This window comes from Musa acuminata, chromosome BXJ1-10, assembly GCF_036884655.1.
Source record: "Musa acuminata AAA Group cultivar baxijiao chromosome BXJ1-10, Cavendish_Baxijiao_AAA, whole genome shotgun sequence".
Classification (NCBI taxonomy): domain Eukaryota; kingdom Viridiplantae; phylum Streptophyta; class Magnoliopsida; order Zingiberales; family Musaceae; genus Musa; species Musa acuminata.
Window position 1 is genome coordinate 12,904,136 of NC_088336.1, and position 27,050 is coordinate 12,931,185.

General features: G+C 34.7%; 2 protein-coding genes across 4 annotated transcripts; one reads left to right on the forward strand and one right to left on the reverse strand.

Annotated features, from left to right (window-relative positions):
* Positions 1-4,282: 4,282 nt before the first annotated feature.
* On the reverse strand, positions 4,283-15,227 carry LOC103999892 (sodium/hydrogen exchanger 6-like). The gene is made up of 22 exons (XM_009421790.3): positions 14,898-15,227; positions 12,426-12,477; positions 12,271-12,330; positions 12,131-12,155; positions 11,953-12,038; positions 11,744-11,855; positions 11,069-11,131; positions 10,934-10,953; positions 10,747-10,844; positions 9,732-9,760; positions 8,789-8,820; positions 8,648-8,695; positions 8,478-8,538; positions 8,306-8,403; positions 8,138-8,213; positions 8,019-8,038; positions 6,553-6,650; positions 6,368-6,477; positions 6,014-6,097; positions 5,424-5,521; positions 5,261-5,331; positions 4,283-4,582 (listed from the first exon to the last, which is right to left on the reverse strand). Exons 1-22 carry the CDS (start codon positions 15,088-15,090, stop codon positions 4,533-4,535), a joined length of 1,584 nt encoding a protein of 527 aa, XP_009420065.1. The 5' UTR covers positions 15,091-15,227; the 3' UTR covers positions 4,283-4,532.
* Positions 15,228-16,179: 952 nt separating this feature from the next.
* On the forward strand, positions 16,180-25,894 carry LOC103999893 (trigger factor-like protein TIG, Chloroplastic). Of its 3 annotated transcripts, none has more exons than XM_009421793.3 (13): positions 16,180-16,557; positions 17,401-17,484; positions 18,049-18,177; positions 18,887-18,975; positions 19,423-19,606; positions 21,940-22,030; positions 22,144-22,298; positions 22,933-23,025; positions 23,274-23,366; positions 23,580-23,660; positions 23,727-23,876; positions 24,877-24,972; positions 25,416-25,894. In XM_009421793.3, exons 1-13 carry the CDS (start codon positions 16,261-16,263, stop codon positions 25,491-25,493), a joined length of 1,620 nt encoding a protein of 539 aa, XP_009420068.2. In that variant the 5' UTR covers positions 16,180-16,260; the 3' UTR covers positions 25,494-25,894. The 3 variants fall into 3 exon arrangements, with proteins under 3 accessions (XP_009420068.2, XP_064941848.1, XP_009420067.2); XM_009421792.3 differs by having other exon boundaries at positions 16,206-16,557; positions 17,398-17,484; XM_065085776.1 differs by lacking the exon at positions 17,401-17,484 and having other exon boundaries at positions 16,204-16,557.
* Positions 25,895-27,050: the final 1,156 nt, after the last annotated feature.

The window sequence follows — 27,050 nt, forward strand, 5'->3', positions numbered from 1 at the left end:
CTAGTGGGAATATATAGAGGGAGCGCGTTTCTAGATCCTTCTGTATAGGTCGAGAAGACCAGCTCCCTTAACGAACACGAGTCAGGTTTCTAGATCCTTCTGTGGATCCAGAACGGCTCATTCATTGATACGGATTCAACTATCTCAGCACTGGGCCGGGCTTATACTGGCCGGACCGGTCCACTGCTTTCTTTATTTCAGGGTCAATTCGTGATGAGTAACAAATTATTTTTTTATTTTAAAAACAAATTATTTTTATTTCTGAATGAAAAAAATAAATTATTCTTCTCTTTCTTTTTTTGTCTCCTCCTCGTCATCATCATCTTACCATCTCCTTATCTTTTATTTTCCCTCGTTTCCTCCACCCTCAAAAACATGAATAACAAATAATATATTGTTTGATGTTTATTATATCATAATTTAATGAGAATTACCTATGATAATGTGATAAGTTTTACTTATCGGATGTGTTGTAATACATTATTTGACATTTTGATATTGTAATTGATATTATATGAATATTTTGTTTCACTTATATATGGTGTGTATTTTGTGTTTATTACGATGTCAATGCATTTTTTATCCTAGTTGTGAACTATCTTGTTATGAATACTATGATGTTTATCGTTGTAATAGCTATGATGTGTATAGATTTACTGTTGTGAACTATGGTATATTATTATTGTGATAACTAACTGTTGTATGTATATGTTTACTATTGTAAACTATTGTGTATCGTTGTTGTAAATGCTGTGATATTTACTATTGTTAGTGTTGTGAATTATGTTTGTGTGTCATTGTTGTGAAAATTGAATGAAAGGTTTTTAGTGTGTTCCTATGATGTATACTAATAGGTATGCATATTTGTATCATTAATGTATGTTATTGTTATGATTTTAATACCGATATGTCTTGTGGTCATGATGTTTACTATATTGTGTGTTGTTATGAAAGTTGAATAATGTATCTTTGTTGTGCTGCTACTATGATGTGTCTTTCTTGTGAGTTTACATTGTTGATGTCTTTGTTGTGTCACAAAGATGACTAGTATGATTTTTTTTTAAGGTTTTAGGGTCGATAATTATCAAAATTAAAGAGTTTTTGGATCGATACTATATGAGTGTAACTTAATTAAAAAACGAGTGTATCTCAGCCAACTGACACAAAACTTATCTAAACTTTCACATAAGTACAAAGACATGATTTTAAGACGATTCATGTTGTTTTTTTTATATTTTTATTTTTGAGGATTTTATGATAATAAAATATCAAAATTAGAGAAATTTTTATAATATATTATGATCGAGTATAATTTAGTTTAAAAATAAGTGTAACTTAATCAACTTCTTCTAAGACATGATTGTAAAATGATTATGACTTTTTTTTTCTTTTTTTGAGAATTTTAGGTTAAAAAAATCAAAATTAAGAAATTTTTAAAAACATATTGATAGAGTATAACTCAATCAAATTCTATGAAATATATTGAAACCTTCACAGAACTATTAAGACATAATTGTAAGATATTAGTACTACTTTTTTTTAGGATTATAGAATGATAAAATATTAAATTTTAAATTTTTTGATAAGATGTTGCGATCGAGTGTAACTTAGTTAAAAAACACAAGTATAATTCAATAAAATTTTATGAAATATATCTAAAATTTCATCGAGAACTATTAGAACATGATTATAAGATTACTAATACACTATTTTTTTTATTTTTTTTTATCTTAGGATGATAAAAAATCAAAATTTAAAAAAAAATGGAAACATAATTTAATCAAGTGTAACTTAGTCGAAAAATGAGTGTAACCTAATCAAATTTTACGAAACATATCCAAAGTTCAACATAACTACTGCAACATGATTATAAGATGATTAATACTATATTTTTTGAGGATTTTGGGATGACAAAATATGAAAATTTAAAAGTTTTGGAAACATGATATGGTATGATCGAGTGTACTTAGTTAAAAAAAATAAGCATAACTTGATCAACTTCTACGGAATATGTCTTAACTTTCATAGAACTACTATGACATAATTTTAAGATGTCTATTATCATTGTTATATTTTTTTTAGAATTTTAGAATGATAAAATATCAAAATTAGAAAATTTTTACAAGATGTTATGATCGAATATAACTTAGTTCAAGAACTTTCATACCAAGTCCTAGGACTTAATCGTGAGATGGTTAGCATCATTTTTATTTTTGATAATTTTATAATAATAAAATATTAAAATTAGAAAATTTTAAAAACATGCCTTAATCGAGTGTAATTTAGTTCAAAAATAAGTCTAACTTAGGTCAACTTTCATGGAATTTATTATAGAAGTATCAAAAGACTCAATTGTGAGATGATTAGATTTTTTTTTTCACTTTTATGATAATTTTAGAATAATAAATGAAAAAATAAATTTTTTTTGAAAAATATTGTGATCTAATGTAATTTAGTTCAAAAACGAGTATAACTCGATAATTTTTATGAAACATAGCCAAACTTTCATACAAATACTATATAATTTTTTGAATATGTACTGTAACTAAGTTAAAATTTTTTTTAAAACTTTTCAAACTTCTCTGTTACTATTAAAACACATTGGTAAGATTATTAATACCACTTTATTTTTAATATTTTAAAATAATTAATAAAATTGGACATATTGGTAGGATTGTAAAATCATGTCATAATGGTACCTCAATTAAAACATGATTTTAACTCAACTAAAATTCACTATCACTACTTAACTAAAATATAATTATAGCAAGGATTACAAGATCATAATGATAACTTTATATTCAAAATTAATAACAGTTCATGATGCTTCATAATGTTGTGACGCATTTGCCAAAAACTAGTATACAATATACAAAAAAATCACCTCGTATAATAATGCAGACAATAAAAAATTATGATCAAAATTAGATTATATAAAAAGACTAAAGATTCTGCTACTTTACAATTAATAATATCGACTTATATAATTAGTGAAAATTTATATGAATGTTGATACCTCATACACACTTTCTACCTTGCCACTATATCTTGATGGACATCAAGATTTTTCAAATGTTCTTCTCTATAAAATCATTTAATTTTCAGTTAAGAAGGTAAGAAAAGGGACAGGCAAAAGGGGAGGAGGAGATTGAGGCAACAAAGGCGAAGAATAAGGAGGATGGGGGAGAAGGAGAAGGCCAGTAAGAGGAGGAGGAATGAGATGAGATAGAGGAGAAGGAATGAGATGAGGCAAGGGAGAAGGGAGAGGAGAAAAGGGCGGAAGAGATGGATGAGGAGGAGGAGGAGGGGAAGGAGGTGGAGGAGGAGATGGTGGAAGAGGAGAAAAGTTGGGTCAACGAGTGATAAACATTACTCTAAATCAAAACGAATCGATTAAAAAAAAAAATCAAACTATGAATACGTCCTTATTTTTTATATCATTTATAATAAATGATGAGGTCATTTCCATCCAAATAGGAAAAAAAAAAGGGCATTCCCATTAATAATAAGTGTAATGAGATTACACTATTCCTGTATTAATTCTATATATACAGTGACAACAAGATACTAATATAATTCTGTATAAATACTATATATAATTCTGTATAATCATGTTCATGTATAATATGACAACAAGATACTATATACAATTGTAACCACATTAATAATAAGTGTAATGAGATGAGGAGGAGGTGGAATGATGTATAATAAGTATATATCATATTCATGTATAATGTGACAACAAGATACTATATATAATTGTAACCATATTATAATAACAAGGGAAAATAATCTATAATTTATTGTATTTGTTTGTGACAATGAGCCAAATTAGGATTTAAAAAAATAAAATAAAACAAGTTAGTCAGAACTATCAAAAGAAGGTAAAAAAGATTTAGGATTATTATGCATTCCTTGAAGAGTTCTTTCTTTTTCTAATCATTTGTCACTATATATTCTGGATATATAAAAATAGCGCTGAATACAACAAAGTCATCATATATAAGACGCTTACCTTCAACCTGAAGAAAACCAATCAAAAGGAACCTGCCAAAATTTTGAGATCAGGAAGGGCACTTCAGGATGATATCTAGGGAGAATAACCTCTTTAATCCCTGTAGCAAAGTTGCCTCTGATATCTATTGACGCTTACAATGAAGCTCAAGATCATGGACTCAACACTCCCGATAGATATTTATTTAGTGGAAACCACGCCTAGCGGTGACATATCAGAAGCTGAAGGGCTCCAGAACTGAATGACAAGAGAACTGCCTTAGACGTGTGACCGAAGGGGTGCTAATTAAAAACAGTAGGATTCAACAAATGACATCACAAACATTCCACTATGTCCTATATAAGTGATATTAGTTGACACATAAATGAAAGGAACTGTTATCTATTGCTTGGACAATGATCAGCCAACTGATATATACATGGTATGATAAAGTAGAGATGATAACCATCTGAGAAATCACCAAAAAGAATCTCCTCTTAAACTTTGGCATGCCGAAAAAAGAAAAAAATTGCAGTGTTTATTGATGCACTTGGAATTCTTTTGTTCTCGAATTTTCAGGAGCCTCATCTGTTAGGCACAAAAAATTGACTTCAGCTCAAAAGGGTGAAGCAAGAAAATGAAAATATGCAATAAAGTAAATATATAAATAATGAGGACCTAAACATGAACTAATTTCAGAGAATGTGAGGCAAAGGATGCTCTGATGAACGACTACCATAGTTACAGGTAATTTGGGCAGGATTAGCACGATTGAGAAGCCCTTTTTGTTGTCTTTAATTTGCTCAACACAATGAATTTTCATGAACAATGTGCCAATAAAGAGCTACTTCATGTGTAGAAAGAGAAGGGAATAATATGTAATGACATCAGGCTTCTTAGAAATTGTTGAATTTATATTTGCAATATTTTCAATTTTTTTATGCTTGATGTTAGCAAATTGTATTATCAGATTGTGAGAAAAAAAGAGAGTCCAAATGTTGTGGACTATCTTAATGAAAAGCAGTGCTAAATTGGGGAAAATCAGAAACCGAAACATTTGTTTTGGTATCAAGATACTATAGAGTTTCAAATGCTCTTGGAAGGATGGACTGGAAGGTACACCATATTCCCCAGAAATGAGAAATACATTGGTTCATAGGGTGTGTGAGTTGTCTTCATATGGTCAATGTGTCTTATCTATCAAATTCAGTTACAAATATTATTGCTTTTGCATCTTGCAGAAAGAATTAACAAAAATGTCCTTACCGGGAACATCATTTTTAGATGTGAAGATAGGAGTGAGATAGTTCCTGTCCAGTGCAGTGAATGAGGCGGTGCTGCAGAGATACATAGCCAAGGCAAACATTAATCTAGTAAAAAGATGAAGCAACTTAAGAATCAATAAGTATAAAAGAAAACTCATCAACACCTTTGGATTTTTTTAAGTTTCATCCTTATCTTGTTCCCAGAAGAAGTTCCCTCATCAAAAGATGGTCCGACATAGTCATGGTTGTCCCCTAAGTTCTCCTAAATGCCAGAAATTGATAAACTTGGATTCCATACAAGCCAATTGTCAAAAAACAGTATTATGCATGAAGTTTGATATAAGCTCAAATTGCCTTTTTACTCCTCCAGTAAGAAGTCAGATAGAGTTGTTCATAACAAAAAAAAAAAAAAAAAAAAAATCAGGGTACAAGGACAATCTTTTTCAAAACTCTAACCCCATAAATAATAATAATAGCTATACATATATGAAATTAGGGTAAAAGGATCATTGTTTTAATTTCGAAGATCTCCAACTGAAGAAATAGTTATGCTACATCGATATGTCTCATACTGCCAACAAACACATAAGCAAACATATTATTTCAAAGGCCTAAGGCAGAGTTATTCTACATATGAAGCTGCACAACACACAACAAATTAGCACCTTAGCTCCGAGCACTAACATAAACTTAGACATTGACTGTTAAAATAAGACAACCATACATAATATATATTATACTTCCTTAAACTTACTTCTCCATACGGACCACTGTAAGCATCACCGATAACTTCTAAAGCTTCAAGCATCTTTCCCGTTGAGCCTCCAATCAACAGCACCTGAATTATTGCTATTAAAATATTCAAGAAGTTTGCGGGGGAGGATCCCCAAAACGAAAAAGATCCCTCTTGGCAATAATATATTCTAATGGTAAATCTTCTAGTTTCACCATACAATCATCTCATCATTTTTGGTAAGCCACATATTTAAAATGCATAAAAACTACAAAAGCTCAATACAAACTTATATGATGATGGATCCTGATCTTCAAATGTGTTAGAAGCATTGGCATTTTGAGGTAATGTAAAACACAAGTGAGAAAAGCTTACTGTTATAACAACAATGGCAGTGGTAGCAGTTAAAATTATTTTGCCATGTCCATCAGGAAGATCATGCACCGACTTCAGGGCAAGAGCAAATGCCATAGCCCCTCTAAGCCCTACTCACGTGCATAAGCACTAATCACAAAATATATATGAATAATTAAATTCGTAATAACAGCCTGCCAACTTACCACTATACCAAAGTGCCTTCTGATGTCTCATGGGTATCTGGGAAGATGCTGGACGTACCATGTTGATCAACCAAGCACAGGAGAAGACATGTGCCGCCCTTCAACATTAACACAACTCAACATAAATAACTAAGTGAATCATCATAAGAAACAGGCCAAACCAGAACTAGGGGAATATGTAAAAAGAAGAAAGCCCTCAGTCAGTTTAAAATCTAAAGCACACTATTATAAATGAATAAATAGAACATGGATTTCTCTCTCAGGAAAAGAAATATTAAAATTAACAGACAACAAGATGCATCTGGTTATGCTAGTTATTCTTCACATTTAGAATTCAGCAGAGATCATTAAGATTAGTTACATTGGAAATAAATAGATAAAACTTTAGAGGATAAAACATGGATGATTGAGCAAAGCAAAAACACTCTACTGGCATACAAGACAATAGGTCTGGAAACTATTCAGGCAAAGCTCTATCTGGACAATCACTATGACTGCAAATTAACTTTCAGCAATAGTTATAAACTAGGAATAAGAAGGAAATTTCTGATTTTGGAAACACTTAATGAATAGAACCAATTACGTCCCCATTTATCAAAAGATCCAATACTAAGAATCCAAAGAAACTATTGGGGATTTGGCAAGGGTTCAGATGTGAGTACTTCAGAATAAATTGCCTATAAAGAATCAAGAAAAACATAAGTCCATCATGTCTCGTGTTCATCTACATTTCAGTAAAATAATTTTTAGTTATTGGGATTTTCTTTCTTGAATTTGTACAAAATGATAGCTCATGCTGCTAACCCCAAATAATTAGCACTTGCAGCTGCTTCTATGTGCTGTCTGCAAAATTTATGAAATGACGAGGCAAACAGATTTTTAACATCTTCTTGTAGAACAATACAGATAAACATATACTTTTGCTACGAAATGTTGCAGCATCTTGACAACAACCAAGATGCAACCATTCAGGTGCAGAACATTGAACATGGCTAGAAATAATGCTTGAGAATATAACAAAAACTGAAGACAATTGCTTGCTTGGTATCCCAAAACCATGAACATGTCAAACCAACATGATCTTCTAAAATCTTCACATATAAAATAATTTAAAGACAACAAAGCCTGATCCCATCGGGGATTTCCAACTGTAAGAGAAGCTCTATTGAACTTTTGTTGGGAGGATGGACGACAAGGAGTTGAATCCAAAAAGAAATTCATTTCTATCTTCTAAATATGCTGATTAAAATCAACTATTAAAATGTTGTTTAATGCTCTTGACTGCAAGTAAATTTCAGGAATGATCAATGTAATTAATAAAACAGTTGGGACTTAATACTCATTGTATTGCATATAATTTATGTTAAGCATATCCATCAAGGAGTAAAAGAATGAAGTCATAGCACAAGTGGTCATTTTAATAGAAGATTAGAACATAGATTATTACAATAGAAGTTAGTCCATACCTTGCAACTCCTATAAAGAGCTGGTTCATGCAACAAAGTGAGAAGTTAAGGAGTGCCCAAAAAAATGTTACTTAAAATTCAGCAAGAAAACAGATGGATGAATGAAATGGAAAGGATACAATTGAAAAGAAGATGAAACCAATATGTGACCAGCTATGTTGTTCCATTGCAATATCAAAGCCCATATATATGAATCTGCAGGTTAGGTTAACCATGTTTGCAACTATGTTATATAACTGAAACCTCAAAAACAGTCAAATTAAGCACTAATTTGCTTATTATCTTACACAAAAGTTTCTGCTAGTGAAGAAAGCAAATGGAAGAAAGCAGGAGCAAAGTGTTGAGAATTTTTAGACAAGTTTGAGAATGTGTATTGCTTCATGACCTATCATGCAAAGGCAAAAGGTTAGATGTGACAGAAAACTTCTGCAAAGATCAAGAAGGGTAAAGGTTACTTACAATTCCAGTGAACAATATTGAAACTATGCCAGAGAGGCCAAGACCTTCAGCTAACATGTACCTATAAAAATTATGATAGCAGTGTGGCATTAGTTAAAATCTTCTTTCATATAACAAAGCAAAAGAAGAATTTAGAGGACTATGCAGGGGGCAGTGCAGAACTGTCTTACGAAAAGTAAGGAAAAAGAACAAAAAGACAGCTTTCCAGATTGTGAAGACTGAGAAAAGAAGACATAGATGTCAGTTCCTAAAACAGTTTCTGGCATAAAAACCAACAGTATTTATTGAAGAAGTTCAAATTTTAGACTTACTTATCAACATCTAACCCTGCATACTTGAAGAGGTGCTGACTGGTTAAGGTTTCTCAATAGTCTAGTTGTAATCAAGTTTACCAACAAAGATGAGGCATTTAAGATGCATATAAAAACCTTCCATTCCACTCATAATTTTTGTACAAGAATCTTGTAGTCCACAAAAGAATACTGTTACAAATTCCAAATTTAATTAAAATTCAGTATTAGTCACCTCAATCTGAACCAATGATTTTTTTAAGTGTAAAAAAAAAAAAATTAAGTAGCTACTTGTAGGCATTGCAGAATGTTCATACATAAATTGCTTCCACATGATATCTCATAAATTCATGCTTCAAAATCAACTTGGAGGATTTTCCATGATTTGCTTAGGTATTTAAACATCTTACTAAGAAAATTGAGTGTATGAGCTGACTTTTGAGATAGGCCTACCTAAACACCCTAAGTTAGAAATCATAGCTTAGAATGCAAGCTTGCACCCTCTCTTGCATTCAAGTCATCTTTATATTAGTTATGAAATTGCTGCATCAGTGTCACCATTTGGAAAATCTCAAACCAGTTTTTTTTTAAACTTAGCAAAACTCAATCCAAGATCTAAGATGTCTTGATCTAGACACAATCAAAAAAATTTCGAACTAATTTAAAAAATAATTGCTAAGTCAGGAGAACAATAGATGCTTCCAAACTTCTTGAGGTATGATGCAGTTAGTCCTTCATACAAGATGATATTTAATGGTTACTTAGCAAATTCAAATAAAGCTCTTGAATCTTTTAGTTAGAAATCACAATTTATTGGAACAAAAATATCCAATCTATTATTTTAAACCAAGGAGTGACCACAAAAGCCAGTGCTGAAGTATGAAATTGTAACATTATGGAAGAGAACCAATGACAGAATAAAATCTTTAACTATAGCAGATGAGAGCTTGATCATAAAGGATATAAGAGCAGAAATGAATCCAACTCCAACTCCTGCAAAAATATGTTAAATTGGTCAGAAGAAAATGCATCAATAAAACATGTCACGAGCTAAACATGAAGAAATGCATAGGAGGTCTTGAGTACCGAAATAAGTTCAAATAAACAACAGACTCAGAAAAGCACAGAAGAGAAGGAAAAACATTTTGAAGAAAAAAATAATTATATTCCTTATATTGTAAAGTAGAGAGAAGCATATAAATATGGGTGTGTATGCATGTGTTTCGAATCGAATACAACAATTTCTACATGAACAATTTTGGAGACCAAACAAGCCAATAACACCCTTGGTGTAGGCTGATATTTGGCTAAAGTTTGACATCATGCAATGCAGGTCACATATCCTCTGCCCATAAATCAACTCAATCAACTTACAATATGAAGCAACATTGGAAGATCATTTTAGTTGGTTCACAGAGTCATTAGAGAAGCAAAGAAAAAAGGAGGTTTTGACAAAGGCTATCCTATGGCGGCAGATAACGACTTTGAGAAAATGAAACAAAGAATGTGTGAAAGAGAGAGAAAGGGGGAGAGAGAGTGAGTGAGCCAAAAGATAAAAGTCATTCTGGCCATCCTTGTCTAAGCATTGGTTACACCATCAGAACCATTATTGCATTCATTCTTAACACCACAGCTTCATCATCGAACCAAGACAACCTTTTAAAGAGCCTCTAATGGGCATTTTCATGCAAGATAACCTCAGAAACTAAAAGTATTAGAACAGTAGCATTAAATAGAACAGGGAATTGATGGTAGAGGCAGAGGAAGCCATAAAAGAGAGAGTTATGAAAGAGTTACAAACTTGTATAAAGTACTTCTACACTATTCCAATCAAACTAAGAGCAATACATAGTGTAGTGTCTACAAAATGCCGGTTTTCTCATGTAAGGAAAGTAGCACTTCAAACACTATTAGCAAACTAAAAGTGAGACTAGTTATGGAATGATAGGGATGTCTGGTGGTAATATCTGCAGACTGACCTGAAGACATTGACCCAAAAAATGTCTCAAGAAACTTCAGAACGGCCAACGCTAAACTTTGTCCTGAGGACTTGCTGTGTCTTACAGATGACATGGTTCTGCAGTTAAAGATATTACATAGAACCCTCTACAATTGCCAATGATAATAGAACAGGGTGGAAAAGAAATTTCAACCTTCAACACAAACCTGTATAAGGAAATTGCCATCTTCATCATTTCAAAAGACGAGAAAACGGAGTCAAATATGCATACACAAATATCAGTTAGCATACACAAATATGCAAAAATCAACTGGTGTTTTGATTCGGAAACATATACATACTGCATCATTTAGGACAGATTCACCGAAAACCAAGGCATATATGTTGACATCAGTGCCAAGTTCCTATGCAGGTGAAAAGAGAAAAGTTAAACAAATGCCTAAGAATGCAAGAGATACAGCAAAAAGATTCCCCTGAAAGCTTGATGTACTTTCTTTTGTTTGATTATTTTCTTGTTTCAACAATGGTTCTGTTGGAGCATTCAAATAAGAATATTTTACAATCTTCAAGCTGATATCAACATAACATTGCTTGATGAAGGAATTTATCACAAAAATATCAGATAGCCAATTAAGATTATCACAAAAACAAAGCTCAGCCAAAACAAAGTATGATCATCCACATAAGTCATAAAAAAAAAAATTCTGACAAGAACAGTAAAATCTCTGTGAAAACAAAAAAGATCTTTCTGAAGGGAAGTGATTGATGATAAGCAAAAAAGTGCTAATGAAGAAATAAAAATTTGCCAAGAAAATCAGATCGAAAGGGTCTGACATCTTAAGTCCACAGTATATTTTACAAATGTCTCAATGGAATTGCTTGATTTTTTCCAATTCATGGGTTCATTAAGAATACTCATAGCTGTGAACTGAATGCAAATATGTAGGAATACAAATTCTCATGGGAAAAAATTACCAAGAAATGACCATGAGAAAGCTGCTGAAAATGTAAAATACCTGAAATATGGAGAGTACAGTCACAGGATCTGTCGCAGATACTAGAGCACCAAACATCAGGCATTCAACCAGGGGAAGTTTGTACATTAGATATGCCAAGCCACCAAGATAACTGCAAGAAATAGAGGGAGCAGTAGTTATCATAGAGGACTCCTGAGAAGAAATTTTACCCACAATGAATGAAGTGATGGTTAAGAAGACATTCTTACACCAGAATTCCTGTCACAACTGAGGCAATAAATGTTCCAAGAATAGCCAATGTAATGATAGCTCCAAAATTTGAGAAAAATGGTTTCTATTGACAGATAGGTCAATTACATCAGACAGGGAAATTTAAAAGCTATACATATTATCAGCATCTGAAAACAGAGGATTTTGAGACATTACCGGTGCTAAGCTGAAACCTGACTGAGTAGAGTGCAGTCAAGTCAAACATAATATGACTAGAGACTAACATGTATTTAACCAAAAGAATAAGAGAAACTATTTTATTGTGAAATTTTTTTTGGAAATTAAACATAGGATATAATATAATTGGAGGTAGCAGGAACAAGAAGAAGAATTCCTCATGGAAATTGAACCATCCCCTGAGAAAAGGAAAAACTCAGAATAGGGAAATCAAATTACTCATCAAATCCATATTTTTAATAAAGGCAATTAATAAAAAAGAATAGATAAGTACCTAATATTGGCCTCTGTATGTGAAATGTTAGCAATTCCTCCAACAACTAAACCTGCCATAGATGAAAACGTAAAATATTCTGAAGCTCTCTTGTGAAACAACTCAGGATAAGTAAACAGAGTACATGTAAGGTGCCTGCGAGATTCCTGTGTGAGGATCATTTTTCATACTGGCTATGCTGCCTTGTGCTAGCCAACATGTACCTTGATGGTTGTTTGCCAGCAATTAGCATGTGCATATGATAATGTTTACATGTGGACAGAAAACATGTGACAAGCAACCTCAATTCCAACTCCACCACGTGTCATAGATATCATACAATCCTAACAATTAGGTTGAGAAACTGTCCAGGTCTAGTTTGACTCATTTTGAATATAAAGGCCAGTTCTTCTTTTTTTTAAGGAATATCATTCATACCATTCCTATTTACAAGCCAAAGAAGGTGCACATTGTACTTTTAGGATTACTCTGCATCAGAGCAGAACATTGGTTGACATTTAAATCAGTCCCAAAGAGTTTTCCAAGTTTATATGCGTATTCTAATTACAAAACAAATAAAATATAGTAGCCTATAAAGTAATGATCATTGCTGGACTACTATGACACCATATATGTTTTTTTGTGAAAAACATTGTCTATTGACCCACTGGACTATTCATGATCCTCTTGTATGTTCTCTACTTTAATCTTCTATTTCTTCCTCATTTCTCCAGAAATTCCTCTCAAGAAACAAGAATAGTTGTTTTACACCCTGATCAACCGGGGAATCCATCTCTAGCCTCAATAACTTAGATGAGCAGTGGCATGTATTGCTAACCATAAAACTGCAATTTAAGCGAAGCAGGTAGCATGTATTGTTTGATGAAATCAAGATCCATGTTGTTCTTTGGCTAGTCTACATGTAAACCTTTCAAACAGCTTGATGCTACCTCCCAGAGATCATTTACTTGGAGATTGTCTTTGTCATGATCCAACCCAATGGTATAACCGACTAATTGATTTATTGAGTCGAAACCACTTGCCCAGAATACTTAAGCTCAAGATAATGACAATACAACCATTAAGCCTTATAGATTAACTCAAGCCTAACTCAAGCCTATATCCATTTTCGATGTGGGCCTAAACTGGGGGTGTTATAATCTCCTACACTTGTGAGTTTGACATACTCCTCATGGTCTAAATACAACAAGGAATCAAACCCTAAAATAATGCATATGAGACTCAATCTAGTGATGCCTCCACGCCATAGCATGTCCCATTCATTTACAAGTAGGGCTTCCCTACTTTAAGCCTCTCACCATATCCAATATTAGGTTAGTTCTGATCCATTTGTTACAAGGCGATCAAATGGGATACTTGACCCAATGAGTTTGAATCATTGATCCAAATAGATGTTTCAATTATGCCCACAGATACCTTTATCCATATGAACCAACTCCTAATGAGACGGGGATGGAGGGAATAAATGACGATGAGGGTGAGAATAAAAGACATTTTCTATCACCTATGTAGTTATGAGGCACTCCCCACCCATCCTCATATTTGTCCCGGCCAAGTTTATAATATTATATTATATATAATATATTTATTAATAAATTAATATAAATAAAAATATGCATATTTGAGAATTAAATCATATAAATATCATTATTTATAAATTTTGGTATTGTTAATTAGTTTTGATAATAATTTTATTTTTTTGAAACAAAATGGATTATTAAGAGAATATAGAAAACCTACGAGTTCTCTACCCCCAATAGGGATTCCCCATCCCCACCCTTGTTACGTTTAAATGAGGACTGAGGTGGGGATGTGGGATGGGGGATGAAATGGGGACGGGAGAAGCATTCCATTCCTTTGTCCCATCAACATCCTAGATCCAAGTCTATATAGTAGACTTAAGTTAATAGTAGTATACTCAATTAAATCTTTATAGACTAACTCAAGTCTATATTCATTTTGGAATAAACTTGGGGGTGTACTAGAATTTGTCACTTGTTTGTCTTTTGCTTGGTTTGACATGTTAGAATGGATAGAGATCATTTATGACATTTTTTCAGGTCTAAAATTGCAACACGTTATACCATGATCAATTGGTGAAAACTTCCAACATCAAGTTCAAGTATGCATCCTCAACATTAATAACCTCACGAGTGTCATTGGCATGTCTTGAATGAACCCAGTCTGTTTCGCCTAACAGAAAGCTCAAACCCTATTATAAAAGTTACCAAAGTTGCCTCGCATCAACAATTAGAATGGAGCATCATCATTCTGATCTATAGGAAAAGGCCGGCGAGGAAGGTGGGAGGACAAGCGCTCACCTTCCGATCTTACGAAACGATATCAAAATCAAACAAAGGAAAAATGAGGAGCCAATGAATCCCATAAAAGACATAGGGAAAAAGACAGAAACTATCATGAGGATTCTTCCTTCTTGAGACAGAAAAGGGAGAAGACAGCGGATGCAATCACCGATAAGGAGGGAGACGCTGGCCTCGGGGAGGTAGTAGAACTTGTGGCGGCGAAGGACGTGGCCGACGACGAAAGAAAGCACCAGCATCGAGATCTGCAACAGGATACCCACCCCAGCCGCCTGCTGATCCTCCCCGGGCTCCTCCGACGGGGTGCTCCCGGGAGGGGAGGCCGTCGCGTTCAGCTTCAACATCGCCAGCGATGGCCTCTCCTCTCTCGTCTCTCTCTCTCTCTCTCTCTCTATGTGTATATATATATTTATTTTTATATATAATATATATATTGGGATTCCTTCTTCGGGGTGTTCGATTTCTTCCTCTCCCCACGCTCTGCTCTGCCCGGCAAAGAAACCCTCGGCGAAGGAGGCGGTTTAAATATGGCGCTGACGGAGAGGATTCGCGGCCGCGGGTCTACTCCGCGAACACGCATGGGAGCCCCGCACGCCCGGTGGGATCATCCACCGTTCGGTTTTGTTTCCAGAACGATCTGGTCCGTCCCAATGTTTGCGTTTCGGTGGCCTTTCCCGATCCCACGTGGACGAAGCGTTGGAGTTATTCACGAGAAAGGTGGTTGCATAATATTACGTTTACACCCCTCCAAATTTATTGGGTTACATTAAAAAAACCACAAATATAAATACATTATTTTCGAGTATAGGAATGCAAAATCACTTTTCCTTTTTTTCTTTGTGGCTTGGCGGATTCGTTGGTAGCATGTGAGACCCACCATCAAGTATCGCCTTTGATTGGATCATGTTCTCTCTATTTTCTCCGGTTCAAAGTGTCCCTTTGGCATGTGTTCAGTTTGTTCATGCCACTATCTCAATATCGAGCGGGCTCTTTAACTGGCCTAACAGTTACCAAGATTGTGGCCTGGTCTGCAACATCTGCCTCCATTTCATAAACATGATCCTGGATCTACGAAAACCTCTGGGTCATATGGAATGGAAAGAAGAAAATATTTTGTGGATTATGTATGGCCTGTAATATTGTTATTTAGTTTATAAGGTTAAAATTCAATGTTGATTGTGGTAGCGAAACAGCGATGGATATAAGCATATTGCACGAACCTTAATGGGATCATCCAATTGGATCACCTGATCGAGGTTGCACTTCGGGCACTATCTATCAAGGCGTGTCGATTCAGCACGTGTTTATGACGTCAAAAATGTATTTGTTGACGGTTTCGGTTTTGGTTTCGCGTCGAGATGTGCCCTTTGATATTTTGGCCCGCCTCTCTTGTCGTGATTTCTGTCAAAGGTGAAGTTTCCTCTAAATCCGAATCTTAAAGCGGCGATGCGGTATACACCCCACGCCTTCCGGTATCTTTTCTTCTCCTTCCCATCGCTCCTTGTTTCTTGCTGATGGAGGCCGTACTCCTAAACTCCGCACTCCGCCTCCTCTTGCCCACTCGCTCTCGCCCCTCGCTCTACCCCGTCTCCATCCCCCAAACCCTCTCCTTCTCCTCGAGCCTCTCCCCCCCGCGCTTCCCGATACGCATTTCTTCCCGTTCCCATTCGCTACCGGGTTTTTTCTCGCATCCCTCGCGGAATTGGAGGCCGTTCCATGTCTCGGCTAGCGCGGTTGCTGTGCAGAAAACGGGGAAAGATCGGTCTCCAGCCGATGTTCTTGTCACCGAGACGAAGGAGCCTAACTCCAGTGTTAGTTCTTTTCTTTTATTTTCCTATAGGGCATTATTTCCTCGTTACCAAGAAGTTAGCTTCTTGCTCTTTTAATCAAAGTGGAAGCTTTATTGCTTTTCATGTCTCTTGCTCGAGTTCATTCAGCATGTTGGCTCTAGAATTTTACAGATTATCTCAATTCTGTCTACTGGTACTTAAGACCCTTGAAACTTTAGTTTTTGTAGTTAAGGTAGACGAAATACATGTTTATACTTCACACCTGACAGTACGTGAAGGGATTGTCAAAAGTTAAGCTCTTCTCGGGAAACCCTGTAAAGCATTTAGAATCATTAGCTTTCTTGGGAAACCATTCTGTCAGCCTGTCACATGTTACTAATAGGGTCTGGTGATGAAACTCTCCTGTTGCTTATTTTAATAATCATCCAATATTATTAGACTGTGGTTAGAGCATAGGTATATTTACAATCACTAAATATAAAAAAGTACACGATTGTAGTTGACTCACAGTTCCTATCACTTCAATTGATTCCCAGATATATGTGCCTATGACCCAATGACATTGGAATTTTGAATTTTGTTTCTAGCGCCATTTGGAACTATTATGATAACGAGCTTAAGCACTTTGTGAAGGAAAAAAATTGGTTGGCAAGGTTGATTTTCAAATAAATATCTGAAGAAATAGTTGGTTATGGCAATTTAATGTTTGCTTTATAAGCGAACAGTTAAATAATAAAATGTAAGAGTATTGATAGGTCTTACTTATTTTGCACCCAGCTTTTGTGAAATTTCTGGTTAATTACTCATCATCTTGTGCTTTCTGGTGATGTGCCCCTATTCTCTAATCGCTAATGTCTTTAGCAGGTTAGATTAAGTGTAGAAGTTCCTCCAGCAGTATGCCAACAATGCTACAGAAAAGTCTTAGATGAATTTGCTAAGCAAGCAAAGGTACTCAGTGCTCATTTCTGTGAAACTTGTTCCTTAAAAACCAGAGATGCTTGTCATCTCCAAGGACCACTTTTTTAAATCCTTATTCTCTACCAAGCAGTAGATGTTGGATATACTGCCCATTTTTCTTCTGTTACTGCAGTTAGAATATCTTGCTTTCATATCAATATCTGGGGGAATCTCACCAAGGCATCAGCATATGGTTTTCTCATGTTTCTTCCTATTACTAAAAATTAAATGATTTGCTATTGCTGTTATCCTCCTTCCAGCCATGGCATCCACACCCAAATATTCTGATTCATTGGACAATCCTATAGCCATTATTTCTACTTGGCAAAGCATTCAAATCGGTTATTAGGGCAATGACTTGTGGTTTCTGCTTGCTTTACTGAAAGAATGCATTTTCAATCTTAAAGAAATAATATTTTAGTTATAATTTGTAGCTGCTTGTATAATCTACCTGTGTCTCTCTTGGAATAGCCCCAAATGTGGCAATTACCAGTGTGATGCAAAGGTAAGAATGTAAAATAACTAACCATGTCTGATCAAAGTCATTCTATCTAGATTCCTGGATTTCGTCCTGGAAAGAAGGTTCCAGAAAATATACTTGTGAACTACATTGGTGGAAACAATGTGCAGCAGGCTGCTATTGAAGCAACTTTGAAGAAAACACTTCCACAGGCCATGGCTTCGGTATGTAAAGTTTGCTTAGCTTGTTAGATATACACTGTATCAAAATAAAGAAACAGTTTCTGAATGAAATATTTTAACATCATTTTGCTGAAATAGGGCTTGTGATGGTTGTTATTTAATATATGATAATTCTCATAAAGCTTTATAATTCACATGTCAAACTTGTGTTTTGACATTGATAACTCTGTCACTTGTGAGGTGCCGAAGCTTGAACATAGAAGATGGATAGTGAGAATGGGCTTCAAGTGGAATGTACTTTGAGAAAAAAAGTGGAGAGTCTTCATCAATATATTATCTACATTCTGTTCTGCAGATTATTTGATAATATAACAGTCTTTCTTATAAAATCTTGGACTGATACTGTCTTCATATATCAATTTCTGATTTTCTTGTCTTGCTTACAAAATCTTGGACTGATACTGTCTTCATATCTCAATTTCTGATTTTTTTGTCATTTCTCATATGCATATTCCTGAAGTACCAACTTATATACTTGGTACAAGATGAGGAGGTACCTCAAATTATTTCGAAGACAATGCAGCATGATATGTTCTCTGTTAATAACCTATTATATTGATAAATTTCCCTTGTGTGCACTATAGTTAATTCACCTAACCGTGACTCCATGCTTGAATAACTAATTATATTCTAGCTACATTTTATGTTTCAAATAAGCATATGTTGCTGTTGCTTATTGAAAACTTTCTAGGTGGAGGGAAGGGCTCTGAAGGATTCCGTGCGGATCGTAACTAAGTTCTCTGAGATGTATGATGTCTTCTCTCTCCAAGATGCCTTCAGGTTGGTCAACCTAATTGTTAAATCTTTTTCCATTGCATCTCTCTGATTCCTGTTTCTTTCAATTGTTCCACCATAACAATTTATGGATCTTCCTATCAAGGAGTGTCTTGTACTAACACATCAAAAGGTAGTTGAAGGCTAGCACTATTGTCAGCATGTGTTCTGCTAATTGCATGCTTACACAATATCATAATTATATTCGGATTACCATGGATAATTATATTAATCTTTATATATGGATTTATATTTTTTATATATATATATATATTCAAAGTTGAGCATCACCGAGCATCCTTAGAACAGGGGAACATGAACACTTTTACTAATAATTTTTCTCATGCATAAAGAAAATTTGATGGTTGACAATTTTTATTTTCTAGCTTTGTTTTCTGTCTCTCTGATAGATCTTTTACAAGTATTATAAATAAATTACGTTCAATCTCTCAGATATGAAGTTGTGGCTGATGTGGCTCCTGAAGTCAAATGGCTGTCAGAGAATAAATACAAAAATTTGAAGATTGTTGTCGAGATAGACAATATCATTGAAGCTCAAAGTGCCTCTGAAAGAGAGCTACAACGGCGTCACAAGGCTCTAGGTTTGCTGAGAATTGTAACTGATAGGGGTTTGCAGGTATCATTTGATCTAGATATACATCGATGAACTTTTCTTTGGATTCCTTTTTTTCTCTTGCCTACAATACCAACTTTTATACTTGTACAATTTCTTATTTTGAACTATTGGTCATGCAATTTTCTTTTAATTAAGTATATCCATAATCTTTGAGCCTTTAAGCTGAATTTGGTTAATGTGGTTATAACACTTCAAAAGTTTCTCCATTTTGTGGTGAGCTGAAGGGCCATACTTTCCACTGTAACTTTGTCTAGAAGATAAATTATCATGCTTTACTTAGTATATGGATCACATTTTTGTGTGTCCTATGATTTGACAATTACTTGTTTGCAATTAAAAAAACCTCCATTCTTGGAAATAGACACAATTATGGAACTTTAGTCTCAATCTAATCATCACAGGCTTTAAATATTGTAAGAACACGATGCTCTTTCTCATTTATATCTTCTGTCACTTATGCAGTTCCTTTTCTTTCTCATGTTAGAAGGTGAGTTGTATTGTCAAGTTTCATCATTGTAATTTTATTGCTCCTCATTATTTTATTTTTCTATATTAAAAAGTGTTTCAAGGTCTTTTCTCATTAATAAGTCAGTCCATTTCCTGTCTATGTTTTTTTGAATCTGCATATACATGACATTATCTTGTAGCACCTGTGTGTACTTAGCTATAACTACTTTGTAGAAGTTATCTATTTAAGGTACCTATTCACACAAGAAGCTTTCAGTGGACAAATAATTATAGTGGTAGTTGGTTCCTGCATTATTTTGGTCTCTCAAAAATCAATGTACAAAGACAAATAAGTTTGAGCAAAGCCAACTTTTGTGATTTTCCTTTAATTGGTTTCACTAATTTTATTGGCTTTTCCAGACAATCCCAGTGTATTTCTCCATTAATTTATGTTTTTAGTTCTATTTCAGGCTTTATCAAAATGTTTTTCCTTTACTAATCCTGAGTCCCATAGTGAATGATGACCCTGCTATCACGAACGGTCGTCGGGCACCCGCAACAACTCTGTTCAACGAATCGTTCGTTGTTTGTGTTTACATGTACAGCTGCGTGGCAGCATGTTTTTGTTTGGTTTTATGTCCTTTTGCTTGTAAAAATGTAAGTTCGAACAAGTTGCAACGCTACAGTGCAACCGCTCGCCGAACCGAGCAAAACAGCTCAAAACAGCTCCGTTTTTGTTTGCCATGGGCTGTTTTCTGCAGCCCGTTGCTGCACGCGAAACGTCAGCTATCTCAGCACTCTGGAACCACTCGGGTGGCATCATGGGGGATGGGGCTTCGGTATAGTGTCGGGCGTTGAACAATCTTTCACAAGTTCGTACGTTATCTTGACGGGAACTTGTGTTCGCGCCCGACACCCGGTGAGCAGCTGTTTGTGGACTTGCAGCTATTCGTTCAACCTTCTAAAGTCATTGTTTTCCTCCTCTCCCTCTTTTCTCTTGTGCACGCAAGGTGCTCGCTGAATTGCTTGTAAAGCTTCCCCTTTTCGCGAGACGTTGGGACTTGTCTGTCGCTCGTTTTTCAAACTAATCAACTTTCTCTTTTACAGGTCCTTCGGGACCTGCGAGAGGTTGTAAATGGGCTGATCTTTGCAGACGTATATCGCAAGGGCGAGGCGCGACTTAGGCAACGCAAGCTAAGTTCGCGTCATTGCCGCAAGGGTGCCTCACGACTTAGGTAATTCCAACTAAGTCCGTAACACTGCTTTCTTGGTAGCTTGGCCTTCAGCATGGCTGTGAATGATTGCTTGTCTATAGAACATTCTCCCCTTTTTAAATCCAATCTTGTGTAGATTTACTGCACATTTACTACACTGTTAGCAGAATAGCAACAGAGTGTCTCCACTTCATGCCAACACTTCATGCCAACAATATAGAATCCACGATGGTGGAAATGTTAAAAGGATAATATATCTTTGGATAATTCTTTACCTTCAATTTTTTGGGCATGCTTTGATTTTGATCTCTATTCATGCTAAATTTGCTATGCGTAAATTTTTCAATTATTGTCATAGCTCTGATAAACTTTTGTCTGATAGGTCCACTTTCCTCTCAAATATCTCAGCAATATAAGTTCATGATGTGTTTGATTATTCTTAGTTTATACCCCCATTTTGATTTTATATATTTTTTGTTTGCAATACCTTTCTGATGTAAATCTTAAAAACCTTCCCTATCTTTTACTGAGTCTGAATATATAAGATATATTTGGTGGAAATTGAAAATAGATAATGTAAAAATGTGGATGTTGCTTTTCGACCATTCCTTAAATGTAACTGTCTGTCTCAATTATTGAGCTTACTACTGACATATGTTTGGAACTTCTTAGATTGGCGATCTTGTGGTCCTTGATATATTTGCAAAAACCATTGGACAAGATGAGTCTGAAGGTGAAAAAATCCCATCTGCTGAGACAAAAGGTCTGCTTGCTTGCTTGCAATTTCAGGCTTTTATCTTCTTGTTACATTTATATTTTTGTTTGTAAAACCCCATCCACTGACTTACGAACTAACTCTATTTTGAATCGGTCTAGGATTCCATTTGGATACTGAAGAGAGTGATAACCTCCTGCCTGGGTTTCTTGATTCAATTATTGGGATTCGACAAGGTGAAACAAAATCATTTCCCCTTCAGTTTCCAGAATCATGGGAACAGGAAAATCTTCGAGGCGCCCGTGCTCAATTTACTGTGAGTTAATTTTTCTGGAAGAAACAAATTACTATGACCTTAGACATCACATCTGCTGATTCCCTTTCAGCCTTGGACTGTATAGGGATTTCTAAGCCTAGTAGATAGAGGTGCCGAATACTCTTTTAGTTCAGTTACTATGCCCCATCTCTATGAGGCAAATGTTATACTCAAATTTTAGGACAACCCACATTTAGGACAAAAACTCTCTCTATCTTGACTTTAAGAAAACTCTCTCTATCTTGTCATATCTAAAGTATTACTCAAGACATATATTAAATTGTCTAGTTTTGTTTTTAGGTTAAAGGATCAAAATCAAGTGGCTAACCCCCACTTTCCTGATCTTGCTTCCTTCTACTGGCATAATCTTTATTTTGATCTGTTGGTTTATTACAACCTAGTAACTGCAAACATGCCAACGACATACAAATCAAATAACAAAAATGGCAGTACACAACAGAAAGTTCCAATGTTAATTTGCAGTTAACCATTTTTCTGCATAATTTTCTTTTCTTTTATTTATAAGCTATTTTTAGTAGAAGCTTTTGAATGAGTATCTTGTTACAATTTTGCTACAGATATTGTTTGATTAACTAATAAATATATGATTTTCTTTTTGTCCACAAAATTTTAGGTTGAGTGCAAAGAGCTTTTCTACAGAGATTTACCACAACTGGATGACTCTCTTGCTGAAAATGTCCTTCCTGGATGCAATTCTTTGGATCAGGTTGCTTTATTTATTCGTTGTAGGTCACATTAGTACTCAAAGAAGATTTATTTTTGTCTAAAGGCTAAATTATAAAATATGAGGTTATTTTTTGCTTGAGGATACCGTACTGCTAATTAACTACTGAGTATGGCCCTAATACAAATGGTTGCAGATTTTTTCTCATGACGATGATATCATGCTTCAAGTACATAATATTTTTGTATAATATTTCTTTATCTTTGATTCTTTTGCAATGCGTTTCACAGGTTCGAGAAGCAATACTGCAGAGATGTAAAGAAGTTGAGCAAACTGCGATAGAACAAGCAACGGATAATGCAATTCTGGATCAACTGAGCAAGGTTTCTTGCTTGTTACAGATGCAATTTAGTCTTCATTTTCTCTTATTTTTTTACTCACTGGAAGTTCCACATGTTGTTGTTCAAAAAGCAAAGATGGGTGTTATTGTTTGATCTTGTCTAGACAGACAATCTATCCTACTCTAGCCTGTTTCTCTTCCTAATTTTGATGATTATTTGGGGTAATAAAGTGATCCATTGCCCCAATATTTTCAGATTGTTGAAGTTGATATTCCTAAATCCTTGTTGGAAGAACAAGGAAGACAGCTATATGGAGCCAAACTCTTGCAGCTACAGGTCAAAGAATGAATTGAATTTTCCTTTCTTTTACCTTTTCCCCAAATTCTTACAACTGCTCAATAGGTGGAGAAGAAAATAAATGAAAGCCAACTAGCATCTCTTTCAAGTGAAAGGGCAGTAGGTCAGTTCATCAACAACGAGAAGGAGAATATTTCAAAGATAATAAAACAAATGCTAGCTGTCGGTGAGATATTCAAGTGTGAAAATTTGCAGGTATGTTCTCAACCTTCCGTTTTATATACTCTTTATTTTGGATTCTTTGGTCAGTTGTGACTTGCCTGTTGGATTCTTTCGAATAAAATGCTCCTGTTTTTGCACCTTGAACTGGCTTAGTGAGCATCTTGAGCATTCCATTGGATTCAGGTAAACTTCAGATTAACTAACTATCTCTCTTTTGATAAAAGGAATTTGTATATATCTTGCCATACCACTGTCCTATATAGGATGCTTTATAAAGCATGTGCTATTGATAATTGTGGAGCTAATCATTGTATGAACTTGCTGGTGTCCTAGCTGAATAGTGTTGAAAAATTTTCCGACTTTTTCAATTAAATTATAACTTGCTGTAGTGTTTGTATGCTTCCAGAATGTTTTTATACTTTATTTGGGGCAAATTATCATGGAGAATTCTACAGATTTCTCAAGCACTTTAAAATAAGACAATATTTTTTTAATATAACTAAAAGCCACGGATTTAAGACAAACTTCATAACCTCCCACAGCACATGGAACGTTTTTTGTTTTTTTTATTTGACTTCAGACCCATTGAGGTCAGATTTGGTTTAATTGTTGGGGGTATTTATAGATCCCTTGTATGGATAGCTAGACTTAGGTTTTGAGTACATTCAACTTTTGTATTATTGTTGGCAATGCTGAATTGTTGGAAAAGAATTTCTTCCTTCTTTCTTAAATTAATCTCATAAAATTGGATTAACGATTATTTGCTTAGGCCTTTTTGGTGCTTGTCTCTTGCTTATTTGCAACTGGTTTTTTTTATAATGTGTGCTGTTATGATGTGTGCCTTATGTAGCTTGTGGATGCTTGCCAAGTGAATAGATAAGTACATAAACATTCTTGAGTCTACGGTAACAGTTTCTCCATAGTGGAAGTAAGCGAACAAAATTACTTCAACTGTGTGCAGGAATGCTGAATAATTATTACTTATGATTATGTTAGGTTATAACTCCAAACTTGTGTGTAAAATATTTTGCAGTTTTTGACTGAGGAGCTTGTTAAAGAGGTTGAGAATTCTATCGCAGAGTTCAAACGCCATAATCAAGAGTATGATGAGGAGCGTGTGCGAGAGCAGGTTTTTGTTTTTCCTCTTGTTTATCATAATCTTTTCTGTTTCAGTTAATGGTAGAAACTTGATGCAATTTTCTGGATTACATATATAATTAGCAAATTTGTAGTTAATTCTATGAATGCAATAAGTGCATGTGCCTAAGTTTGTGATTTTTTTGAGAAATGATTGTGAGATTACCCACCTGAGGAGGATTACCTATTGCAAATACCTTTGGGGAAACTGGCCCAAGACTAATATGAGAGATTTTTGTGAATATAACATGATTATTATTTTGGGCATATATTATTATCAGACCGAAGTCCTGTGACTTGTGGTTATAGATTTTGTTCATAGTCCTGAGCCAGCAGCTAGCTTTTCTGGCCCCAATGCAAATAGATAAAATCTAAAGAAAATCGCAAAAATTATAATTTTTGTTTTAATTTTTTATTTATTTTTGACATTTTCAGGTCCAGGATGTCCTGGAGGGAGCAAAGGTGCTTGAATGGTTGAGAGAGAATGCTGAGATCCAGTATGTGAAGCAGTGAGTTCCCAGGGTCCAGGCATTGCAGATAATTTCTTTTACAAGGGCATGGATTCAGATTTGTAGAGAAACATAAGAGGCATTGTAGTTGATCACAACTTAATGCCCTCTTCTCCTTTCAGTAGTTGATTGGCCCCTTTGTTGTCACTGGCTTGGTGACCTTTTTAGCAACGAAGGTAGTCGGCATCATCTCTTATCAGCAACTTTTATTTAGCATCGGCATGGTATAGAAATGCTGCAAGAGTTTGTATATGCAACATTAGGGCCCTTCTAACCTACTATGAAATTATTACTTTGTAACCATAAGCTACTACTGAATGTGACAAATCATTCTCTTCTCATGACCTTTTCTGCAGTTGTTTTAACTGCACACAAGATTAAAGCTCCAAATGTCTTCAGGATTCACATGCCCAGAGTTATTATTATTACTATTATTGTCGTTGTTATTATTATTATTATTATCATTATTATTAGGAGGTAGATTTGTCCTACCCTGTTGGAAACATTTATTCTTTCTGTCATCACAGTGTGAAATTTGATGAAAATAAGGTTAGCTGCAACTTGCCCTTCTCTGGAATAAAGTGGAAAACTGTCTAATGTCATCATTCCACCTTCCTTCATATTGCCTCTTTGAGAGCCAGATCTTGAACACCTACCTCCACCTCTGATCACTGGTAGGAGACAGTAGCGAATAAGAGAGAGAGAGAGAGAGAACAAGGAACAACGAAGTAGACAAACAAGAGAGAGACGAACACGGTCATGGCCGACGGGTTTCTTTCAGCTGATGTGAGAGTGGACCAAGGAGGGTGAGCTTTCGGTTGCTTGACGGCGACGATGAGTAAGTGTAAGCAAATTACTTATTCTGTAGATGGTTATGGCGTTAGTAAATAGACATATTCCGTAGATGGTGTTAGTAAATAGACATATTCCGTAGATGGTGTTAGTAAATAAATACTGACGTTGTAAAGAGAGATTTGAAAAATGACTAAGAGAATTAGAAAAATCCGGTGAGATTTGTTGGATTGGCTCATACTTTAATAAGTTTGAGTGAGTCTTGTGTGTTAAATTGATGTCAAATTTAGTGTGTATATATATATTAATCCTAACTAGTTTGATTAAATTTCACATAAATGTGAGATATATTAGTAAATATATGTGTGTAGATTAAAAAGACGACTAAGAGAATAGTTGTTCTGATTTGTCTAATCTAATCTCATGTTTGGAAGATACTATTTCTCATTTATGATGATGTTAGGAACAATTATCGATCGATATCATTCTGATGTATTGAACGACTATCAAGACTTTATTAAGAGAGGACATGATGCTTTCACCGCTAATCTAATCATACAAAGTATCATCAATATCCTAATAGTTAAATTAATCATACTATTTTATAGTCCTTTGATAAAGAAAGATAAGAGATGAAGGTGGTGGGATTTCATCATTTTATTTTATTTTATTTTTGGACAAGAGTAAGTATTGAAAAGTGAGATTGCTTCTTCATATATTACTTTTAATCTCAGAAGATGATGATGATGATGATGATATACATCATCAT

Excerpts from the sequence above, each read along its gene's own strand:
- LOC103999892 (XM_009421790.3), bottom strand. The coding sequence starts at position 15,090 with ATGTTGAAGCTGAACGCGACGGCCTCCCCTCCCGGGAGCACCCCGTCG. Across the intron at positions 12,156-12,270 it reads CTGCTACCTCCAATTATATT|TCAGTCAGGTTTCAGCTTAG; the intron begins ATATCCTATGTT and ends ACTGCACTCTAC. Across the intron at positions 8,539-8,647 it reads GTTCTTTTTCCTTACTTTTC|GTACATGTTAGCTGAAGGTC; the intron begins GTAAGACAGTTC and ends TAATTTTTATAG.
- LOC103999893 (XM_009421792.3), top strand. The coding sequence starts at position 16,261 with ATGGAGGCCGTACTCCTAAACTCCGCACTCCGCCTCCTCTTGCCCACT. Across the intron at positions 23,367-23,579 it reads TTCTGGATCAACTGAGCAAG|ATTGTTGAAGTTGATATTCC; the intron begins GTTTCTTGCTTG and ends CAATATTTTCAG. Across the intron at positions 23,661-23,726 it reads CCAAACTCTTGCAGCTACAG|GTGGAGAAGAAAATAAATGA; the intron begins GTCAAAGAATGA and ends ACTGCTCAATAG.